Here is a 10,782-nt window from a genome sequence, read left to right on the forward strand (position 1 = left end):
CCACGCACCCTTGTACTTGCCCTCAGTCAACTCCCTGGCCTTATTCCCAAAGGCGCCCTCGGCTCTCACCTCTCCTTATGCCCCCTGACCTCCACACTGACAACAGGTGTCCTGCCCCCCCCCGCCCCCCCCCCCCGTGTGTTCGTTTGAATGAGACAAGACTCTCCAATTCTTTGTTTAATAAAACCTTGCTGTGGGGGGAGGGGGGATTATTTCACTGCACGTGGGAGGAGAGGGATGTGCCAACGCTCCCTCTCTGGCTTAACAAAAAAACCTCACAGGTATTTATACCTTCTAGAAAACAGAGATGTGAATTTAAATAGTATTGCCAGGGTAACCCATTATTAAGAAGACAAGCAATCAGAATTGCAAGATTTTAAAAGTTAAAGGTGACTCTCACAGGACAAAGCAACAGCCTCTTAAATGTGATTGTCTGACAAGAGTCCCTTGTTAGAAATAACATTTGCGAGGCTGATTTTATGATTCAGGGAAGAATCGGTTTTCATTTCCATATCCTCAGGAAAAAAAGGGAATGTTTCTCCTTATATAGAAGTAAGGGCTTTTTACTGGTTTTTTGGGGGTTTTACTGGTGGTTTTTGGGGGACTTTTTAATGGTTTTTTGTGTTTTTTTATTTTTTGTCACCACCAGTTAGAGGGATGTGGAATTTTTAAGGCCAAGTGCTGAAATTCCATTAGTTAGCACCAAAAGAAACAAAGGCGGGTCTGAAGCGGGTTGTTCAAACGGCCCGGTGGTCCATCTACATTTCCTTCAAGCAATGGCTTTACCATTCGCCCACATCAGGCCTTGTCCAATTTGAACGTGCCTGAGTCACCTGGCATCTAAAATGCAAGTTCAGGGGCACCTGGGTGTCTGTTAGTTGACTTCAGCCCAGGTCATCATCTCACAGGTTTGTGAGTTTGAGTCCCACGTCAGGCTCTGTGCTGAGAGCATGCAGCCTTCTTGAGATTCTGTGTCTCCCTCTCTCTCTGCCCCTCCCTCACTCTCTCTCTCATACACAAAAATAAATATTTAAACAATAAAAAATTTATTCACTTTGAGAGACAGGGAGAGGGAGATAGAGAATCCCAAGCAGGTTCCACGCTCTCAGCGCCCAGCCCGACATGGCGCTCGAACTCCCGAACCCTGAGACCATGACCTGAGCTGAAATCAAGAGTTGGACGCTTAACTGACTGAGCCATGCAGGCGACCCATCAAAATATATAGTGGTTTTCTTTTTTTAATGTAGGTTCAGGGGCACCTGGGTGGCTCAGTCAGTTAAGCATTCGACTAGGGCTCAGGTCATGATCTCACGGTTCGTGGGTTCGAGCCCCGCGTCAGGCTCTGTGCTGACAGCTCAGAGCCTGGAGCCTGCTTTGGATTCTGTGTCTCCCTCTCTTTCTGTCCCTCCCCTCTCTCTCTCTCTCAAAAATAAATAAACATAAATAAATAGATAAATAATAAATAAAGTTCAGATTCTGATTCCAAAGGTCCGGGGTGGGGCCTGACCCTCTGCATGCCTAACACGAAGGTGCTGTGGTTGCCGTCCGCCCCCCGTCCCCAGACACTGAATGGGAGAATGCTGGGTGTTTATTCATACGTTCTCCCCTCTCCTCAAACCTCCACACCCACCCCAGGCCCCCAGTTCTCACTGTCAGCAGATGACCTCATTTCCTGTTTTACTGAGAAAATAAAAACCCATCTGTGGGCGGAATTCCACAGGCTCCCACCACAGCTACCCAGCAATTCTATACTCGTCTCTGTGTCTCTGTGTCTCCGGCGCAATGCTGCCGCACCTCCAGCCCGTTTCCCGGTGTCCTTACCCTTGACCCCGTCCCTTCTCCCTCCTGCAGAGATACCCACCCAGCAGGCATCCTCTCCCTCTCTCTGGCATTTCCCCCTCTCCACTTAAGCAAATGTGCTGTCCCTGTTCCCATCTTAAAGAGACCAAAGACTTCAGGTCCCTTCCTCTTCCAGCTACTGCCTCTTTTCTCTCCCTTCCTGAGCAGCTCTGCTCTCTCTAGGCACTGACTCCAACCTGTCATCTCTGACCCTCCTAAAGCGCCTTCCAGTTGGCTCTTGCCCCAGCCTCAACCAAAACTGCCTGGTTCAGGTCATCAAAGACCTCCATGCTGATAAACCCAGCAGCCAAGCCTCCGCCTCCTATGCCCCCTCCCCCACCGCATTCGCCCTTGGCCTTGGTCTCCAAGCCACACCCTCCCACGCACCTCACTGCCCCTCCCCCTCAGTCTCGGTTGCCGGTCCCTCTGACCTGTGAAGGGCTGGCTCCTCCTCCCTTTCCTCTCTACACTTACCCCGCCGACCCCTCCAGTCATTCTGTGGCTCTAAAGGCCAGCCATACACAGGACTCCCAGGTTCGAGTCCCCAGCCCGGGTCGTGGCGCCAACGCCAGAGCCGTATGTCCTGCCAACATCCTGACCTTTCCCCCCAGGTGTCTGTCAGATCTCAGACGAAGCAAGGCCCACACTGAGCTGCTGATTTCTCCTTTCTTTAAAAAATTTTTTTTCATATTTATTTAGTTTTGAGACAGAGCGAGCACAAGCAGGGAAGGGGCAGAGACAGGGGGACAGAGGATCCGAAGCAGGCTCTGTGCTGACAGCAGTAATCCCGATACGGGGCTTGAACCCACAAACTGTGAGCTCATGACTGAGCCCAAGTCGGACGCTCATCTGACGGAGCCACCCAGGCGCCCCTCATTTCCCCTTTTAAACCTGTTCCTCCGGCAGTTTTCTCCATCTCAGTAAAAGCAAATCTGGTCTCCCAGCAGCTCCAGCCAAAACCTTATAATCAATCCTCCTCGATTCTTCTCTATCTAGACCCCCCTCCCTCCCGGTGTGAACTGGGAAAGAGTGTCCTCAGTGCAGGTATGGCACCTCGATTCTGAAGTTCGGCATCACCCACAGCCCAGGGATTCGTGTCCAACCACACGCATATTGGCAGCGTGCCCCCTGGTGGCAGCCTCCCAGACTGTTCCAGTTAAAAGACAATTATACTTCCTGCCGCTTGGCACTTGCTTCCTGCCCACTTTCCAAGTCTGGTCCTGCCCCCTCCTGGCAGTTCCTGATGGCCTTTCAATAAATTCTTTTGTTGCCTAAGAAAACCAGGAACTCCGACTGATACTATCTAGAAACCTGTAGAAATCCCCTCCTTCCCTTAGAATTAGAAAACTTCATTTCTCCATCGTCCCCTTGAAGTGCTCCGGAGAAGACTGCCAGAAGGCCACCAGAGATGCCACCAAACTGAAGGCCAGCTGGGACAGGTCTGCTCTGGCGGACGCAAACCTGGTCTCTTCTTCTTGCCTCCCTGTCCCTGCTCCCAGGGCTCTGCTCCCTTCTGCGGGTCCCTGCTCCATGTCTGTCCTGCTAATGGTGCCAGTCCTCGGGAATCCAAGCTCTCCCTTCTGCCCCTCTCACCCCACAAGCTCACCAGGGTGTCACTGACACTCAGAAGATGCCGGGGGACACTCACCTCTGTCTGCTGAGCTGCAGACCGCCCCCTGCTGGAAACCTCCACCTGCCCTTGGTGTAGTCCAAGGGAACCTACACCCAGCACATCTACGTGGAGATAATCCCCTTCCCGACCACAGCTGCCTCCCTTCCTGCCTCCCCACCCCCAGCTCGAGGGCCCCAGCCTGGTCCCCAGCCGCCTAAGCTAGAAACTCGGGAGTCACCACACAGCTTCCTTCCTTCTCCCTTCGAGTCCATCCCTCCCAGGTGCTCGTGAAATCCTAAAGCGTCTTCTCTTGAAACAGCTCTCCAAGCCGTCCCCTCCCTCCTCTCCAACCCCACAGCCTCTGCCTCATCAACTTCAGAATCTTCCTGGGTTGTTCCAACAGCCTCCTAGACTGCTCCTGGCCACCCTCAACTCCTTCCACAATAGCAGAGCCTGAGGGAGCTTTCTGGAACTCAAACCTGACGATGCCACTCCCTACCAAGCACTTCTCTACCAGTGAGAGCACTGTTCTCTTCTCATTCTTCTCCGAGCTTCTTACAAAGATCGAATGTCCTCTTCCAGACCTGCTGAAACAGGACATCCAGGAGAAAACCCAGGACATGTTTTCACCCCTAACCTTTGTCCTCAGGCATAACTCAGCAAGTTTGGAAAACATTGATACGGGTGATTCCCAAACTGCTGTGGGTATCATTTCAGAAAGCTGGTTAAAAGCCAACTCCCAGTCTCACCCCTTGGAGATTCTGATTCAGTGGATGCCGAATGTAAGAAATTTTCCCAGAGGATTCTGGACAACGAGGGTGGGGACCACTCAGCCTCATACGCGGCCGAGTATAGACAGACGACTTGAGCATGGCTGTTGAAGCCCTTTGAGCTTCAGCCTCTGACTGGCTCTCACCATTTCCAAATGTGTGACACCATGCTGTCTGGTCCTCACACTCACTGCGCTGTCTCAACGGAGTGGCTATACATAATGTCCCCTCTTCCCCGGGTGGCCCTGTCCCTCAAGTGTGTCACACGAATGCTTGCTTCCGTCTCAGCTCCGTCTCAGCTCACATGAAGACTTCGAGAAAATTTTCCCGATCTCCCCTGGGTTAAACTCTTCCTCTGTCCTCCACGGAGCCGAGTTCCCTGCGGCCCAAGAGGGGCCCTTTGCTTCAGAGCCCTCGGTCTCCTCTGTCAACCAGACCCACGTGGTCCTCATAGTGACTTCAAAAAAAAAAGTGTACATCATAGTGACTTCAAAAAACAAAACAAAAAGGGAAATCTTGTTAAATCAATGATCTCACTTCAAAGTGCTCCTAACCCCTAAGAGCCAAGCCCCCAGTGCTTAAAATCCCAAGCATTTGGTCCTTTGTGGAGGCTGGGAGCCACATGAGGGCGGGGTCCTGGTCACCCTGACTCTGGGAAGTTGAGGACTGTACCTGGAGCAGAGCAGGAATCAAGACCTGTATTAAATGTAGGAAGGAGGGGCGCTGGGTGGCATCTGACTTTGACTCAGGTCCTGATCTCACGGTTTGTGGGTTTGAGCCCCGCATCGGGCTCTGTGCTGACAGCTCAGAGCCTGGAGCCTGCTTCAGATTCTGTGTCTCCCTCTCTCTGCTCTTCCCCCCCCGCCACACACACACACTCTATCTCTCCCTCACCTTAAGTATAAACATTTTAAAAATGTAAAACATAGAAAAAGAAAAAGGAAAGACGGAAGGAAACAGCAGAGGCACATCTAACTCTGGCTCCCTCCACCTCGGGGGAGCCCTGCTGGCCTGCTGCCCTTGGGAGAGGAATTCTGGCCACTTGCCTCAACTCTGATAATAGGGTGAGAGCCCCTCCTTCATAGGATTGTTGAGGGGCTAACGAGACCTCTCCTGCCTCTGTTTCCTTCCCTCCTTAACGTGGGAAGTGGAAGCTGAGACCCTCCATGGTACAGCTTGCAGATTCCGAGGACCCACACGTTGACCTTCTCGTCTGCTCGCCCACAGCACAGAGGTCCGGGCCTCACCCAGAAGGATCTCATCCAGTGTCTCTGGGACTTTCCATGGCTGCATTTAATTTTTGGTTTATTTATTTGCTATTTTAATAGCAAATATGGAGAGAGGCACCTGGGTGGCTCAGTCGGCTGATCGTCAGACTTCGGCTCGGGTCATGATCTCACGGTTCATGGGTTCGAACCCTCACACCAGACTCTCCGCTGTCGGCCCAGAACCCGCTTCAGATCCTCTGTCCCCCTTCTCTCTGCCCCTCCCCTGCCTGCATTCTCTCAAAAATAAATAAATAGATAGATAGATAGATAAAGAAAGAAAGAAAGAGACAGCAATATCGAGGGAGGGAGTTAGTGTTTGATGGGTACAGACTCAGTCTGGAAAGATGAAAAAGTTCTGAGTGTGGAGGGTGGGGATGGTCGGACCACAATGCAAATATACTTTAATATTTTTTCCTTTTTGAAAGATAGAGAGATTGTGAGTGGGGGGAGGGGCAGAGAGAAGGAGAGAATCCCAAGCAGGCTCCATGCTGCCAGCACAGAGCCCCATGTAGGGCTCGAACTCGTGAATCTTAAAATGACCTGATCCAAAATCAAGAGTTGGACGCTTAACCGACTGAGCCACCCGGGCGCCCCACAGTGCAAATATCCTTAATGCCACAGAACTGCTCCCCAAAACAGTTAACATGGTAAATGTTATGATATGTATACAATGAAACCTGCAGTCTTGCCACGTCGATAGAGGCAAATCCAGTCTTCCAGCTGCTCTGGACAAAAACCTTATCATCTTCCTCACTCTTCTATCACTAGGGCCCCCCTAGGCTTAGGAGCACCCCTGTATGAACTGGGAAAGGGCTTTTTAAAAAGTGAAAGTTGGGGGGGGGCGCCTGGGTGGCTCAGTCAGTTGAGCGTCTGACTTCAGCTCAAGTCATGATCTCATGGTTCATGGGTTTGAGCCCCACATTGAGCTCTGTGCAGACATCTCAGAGCCTGGAGCCTGCTTCTGATTCTGTGTCTGTTTCTCTCTCTGCCCCTCCCCTGTTCATGCTCTGTCTCTCAAAAATAAATAAATGTAAAAACAATTTTTTTAATAAAAAAATAAAAAGTGAAAGTCCGGGCACCTGGGTGGCTCAGTCAGTGAAATGTCTGATCTCAGGTCATGATCTCATGGTTCATGGGTTCGAGCCCCACATTGGGCTCTGTGCTGACAGCTCAGAGCCTGGAGCCTGCTTAGGATTCTGCCTAAGGGCACAGAATCTCCCTCTCTCTCTGCCCCTCCCCTGCTCACATTCTGTCTCTCTCTCTTTCTCAAAAATAAATGTTTAAAAAAAATTTTAATAAAATAAAATTTAAAAATTTTTTTAATTTGAAAAATGTGAAAGTCTACAGTAAATACAAAGCACAAGGGGTGCCTGGGTGCCTCAGTCAGTTAAGCCTCTGACTTCAGCTCAAGTCATGATCTTGTGGTCTGTGGGTTGGAGCCCCACATCAGGCTCTGTGCTGATAGCTTGGAGCCTCGAGCCTGCTTCGGATTCTGTGTCTCCCTCTCTCTCTGCCCCTTCCCCATTCACGCTCTGTCTCTCAAAACTAAATAAATCTTTAAAAAAAAATTTTTTTAAGAAAAACAAACAAACAAAAAAAAAAACCAAAGCACGAAATGTGGATAAGGCTCCATCTGTAGAGACTGTAGGGACCCCATGATGTCAACTGGGTTGGAGGGGAGGCAGGAGGCGGAGCAGGAGGGAAATAGGGGGAGGGGTGGGGGCTGGAGCTGGCACCCTGGGAAAAGGCAGAGGAGAGCCTGGATCAGACAAGGGTCAGAACGTGCCAGGGGTGTCTTCTCAAGAACTGTGCCCTGGCACCTGACCACGTGGTCTCACAGCCCTTGGCACAGGTCCAAGGCAAGAGAAATTAAAGGAGCCAACAAGGACTGAGCCTTAACTGGGGCATCTAGTCTCTTGACCTGTCCCCTCTACCAAGACCCCCTTAGAGGCCCAGGCCCAACCCAAGCCCCATCCTGCAGGAACCCATAAGAAAGCTGTTGTTGAGGGCAGCCTTCACCCCAAGGTCCGTGAGGCCAATCCGGACCCACACACCTGTTACCACCTCCACTGCTGCAGATCTGCTAAGTCTACTAAGCTGCAGCCATTAACAGCCACCCTGACCAGCGTCTCTGCTAGCGGGACGGCCAGGGGGTCAGCCAAAACCTGCCAGCCCGCGCACGCTGCTCACAGCCCTCCAGCTCCCGCCCATCCCTCAGACTCTTATCTTCCAAGTCTGCCCTTTGCCCTCAGCTCCTGGGAGGTCATCTCTAAGCTCCTGGAATGTCCTGACGGGGACTTCAGACATTTGTCGGTCTAACAATGTGATTTGCAAGGAATGCTTTAGGACACATGACCTCTGGGGCAAATGGAGGGTAAAGGTCAGGCATGTGGGTAGTTATGCGAGTGACACCCAAGAACTCTGGACACAGAAAGTCTCTGGGAGAGCTTTCCTACTTGGCCATATTGTGTGTTACAAACCAAGGGGAGGGTGTAAGAACATGAGTCTGAACCTAGCAGATGCCATGACAGGCTTTAAGTTTCCCCTCTAAACTAGGTCTAAAAGTCAGTCTCTCCAGAACTATTAGGCGGTTACACATTGCCCGAGGCAAGAGAGACCACCCTTGTAATACCCTTAACATTTCTGGGGGCGGGCCTAAAGATGGAGGTTAAGACTAGTCACGCCCTACGTGAGGGTCCCACTCTGCGATTGGTCAGTACTCTAAATGTTGTGATTGGGTCCCGCCAAAAGTAACAAGTACTCTAGGCAATGTGAATGGTTAAACCTGCTGTCAATAATATTGTATAATACTAATTGGATCACTGTACCTATGTCACAATTTGCTGTAACTCCCCCTTCCCAAACTCATAAAAGTCCTACCCCACCTTTGTTCGGGGCTCTCTGGCTCTCTCCATTCCACCAGCTTGGAGTGAGCAGAGGCCCGGGTTCGAACCTGCAATAAACGACCCTTGCTTTTTGGCTTTGACTCTGGACTCTGGTGGTTCATTTCTGGGGGACTCCCGAATTCTGGGCATTACAAGGGCTCAGGTCCAGAACCCCACTGGGAGGGGACAATGCATGGGAAGCTTCACACTTGGAGCCTCCCGCCCCGGATTCCACCCTATACAACTTGTCCTTTGTTTGAGCGGGTATCCTTCTGATGTTAAAACACTGTAATCTTGGGGCACCTGGGTGGCTCAGTTGGTTAATCGTCCACTGACCTTTGATTTCAGCTCAGGTCATGATCTCACAGTTCATGAGTTCAAGACCCACGTTGGGCTCAATGCTGATAGGGTGGAGCCTGCTTGGGATTCTGTCTCTCCCACCTTTCTCTACCCCTCCCCCACTCTCACACATCCTCTTCTCTCTCTCTCTCTCTCTCTCTCTCTCTCTCTCAAAATAAACTTAAGGGGCACTTGGGTGGCTCAGTCAGTTGAGCATCTGACTTCGGCTCAGGTCATGATCTCACGGTTCGTGGGTTCGAGCCCTGCGTCGGGCTCTGTGCTGACAGCTAGCTCAGAGCCTGGAGCCTGCTTCAGATTCTGTATCTCCCTCTCTCTCTGCCCCTCTCCTGCTCATGCTGTCTCTGTCTTTCAAAAAAAAAAAAAATTAATTAAAAAAATTTTTTAAAAAATAAAAAATAAACTTAAAACACAGGCACTATAATGTTAGTGCTTTTCTTTTTGTTATTTTTTTAAATGTTTTTTATTTTATTTTTGATACAAAGAGAGACAGAGCATGGGGCTCAAACCCACGAACCGTGAGATCATACCCCCCACCCTCTCCCCAAGTAAGGCATGCCCCCACCCTAAGGCACTGAAGAGTCCCCTTCCCCAGGCACCTGGCAAGTGAACCCCCTCCTTTATTTCAGGCCTTTATTCATATGGCACCCCTTTGGTGAGGTCTCCCCTCCCCCCTCCTCAAGCTCCCTCCACCCTGCACCCCTACCTCTCTTTGTCCTCCTGGGACACTATCATCATATCCATAGCACCCGAAATTGTATTCGCCGTATTTCTTCTACATTCCCTCACCAGACTAGAAGCCCTCGAAGACTAGAAGAGGGGGATCTTGTACTTTGTCCTCTCCTGTGACCCCAGGACCTAAAACAATTCCTGGCACATGCTGAGTACCCAACAGAGTCTTGTTGAATGCCATGTCCTCTAGTACCCTTTAGAAGCATCTCTTACAAGCAGCCTGCCAGGCTCCCACTCCTCCCTGAGAGGCCAAGTCTGCAAAAAACAGGAAACCTGACCACACATGGCTGGAGAGCATTGCTGAGGGGGATAAGGAAAAGAGTCAGTAAGACCAAAGACCTCCAGGAGAGGCCCCTGGCCCAGGCGCTGGTCCTGGCCCTCAGACCTCCTTGTTATTAGAGCCTGGAAGGCCCCTCCCTCTCTGGGCTGGAGCATGTGCGTGGAACTCTCTAGCGGATCGCTGTGTGTGTGTGTGTGTGTGTATGCATGTGCGCACATGGGAGAGGAGGGAGGGGGGCGACTTCCTGCTGGGGCAGAGGAGTTAAGAAAGACAAGACCTCACCAGGCAGAAGTGACTTTTATTTGAAGCCAGAAAACACCTTTCAACTGTAATCTGTGACAGTAAAAAAAACAAACAAACAGAAACTGGGACCTTAAGGGACTGGGGAGGGGAGGGGTAATGGGTCCTGTCAGCCCTCATAGGGGAAACGGAGCAAGAGCCCCTCGTGGGGCTCCACGTTTAGGTGCTCCAGCTCGAGAGAGGCACCCTCCTCATGGCCTAGGTGGGTGCTGAGTAGCAGACTGACACTGGCCGGCAGGCTGGCAGTGGCCGGCAGCCTGGCTGGTTGGGCAACACCCCCAAAGTTGAGCACGACCAGGAAGCGCTCGTTCTGGTCCCACTGGCGGACGTAGGCGAAGAGGTCGGACCCCGAGGAGAGGACGCGGAAATCCCCGTGTAGCAGGGAGCGCTCCTTGCCTCGCTGATCGCTCAGTTGCCGGAACAGAGAGAGGAGGGAGTCAGGGTCTTCATTTTGGCCCTGCCAAGTGATGATCACAGCCAGAAAGGGTGAAGGACAGCTCTGGGCACAGAATCCTACAAGCCACCTGCCCACCCTCGGCTAAGCAGGCCTGGCCCACCCCAAAACCCTTACCTTTACAGTCACGTTGGTACCTCCGGGTCCTGAGGTGTTGGGGAAGCCGGATTCATCCCAGGGCATGACTGGAGCCTCCACAGGTTGAAAAGCAGGGGAAATAGGATTTGGGAAAGGCCTGGGCTGCTCTGCCTTCCGTTCCCAGCACCATCCGTGCAGAGCCCCCCC

At 51.6% G+C, this 10,782-nt stretch overlaps 1 protein-coding gene across 1 annotated transcript in view; it reads right to left on the bottom strand.

Annotated features, from left to right (window-relative positions):
- Positions 1-10,021: 10,021 nt before the first annotated feature.
- SLC3A2 (solute carrier family 3 member 2) overlaps positions 10,022-10,782 on the bottom strand; it is a 6,559-nt gene continuing 5,798 nt past the window's right edge. Inside the window, exons 8-9 of the mRNA XM_029914610.1 lie at positions 10,615-10,689; positions 10,022-10,500 (exon numbers count right to left, since the gene is read on the bottom strand). Coding sequence (XP_029770470.1) covers positions 10,153-10,500; positions 10,615-10,689 — 423 coding nt within the window. The 3' untranslated portion in view covers positions 10,022-10,152. The remainder of the gene's footprint in view (positions 10,501-10,614; positions 10,690-10,782) is intronic.

The sequence above is a fragment of the Suricata suricatta genome, chromosome 11 (assembly GCF_006229205.1).
Source record: "Suricata suricatta isolate VVHF042 chromosome 11, meerkat_22Aug2017_6uvM2_HiC, whole genome shotgun sequence".
Classification (NCBI taxonomy): Eukaryota; Metazoa; Chordata; class Mammalia; order Carnivora; family Herpestidae; genus Suricata; species Suricata suricatta.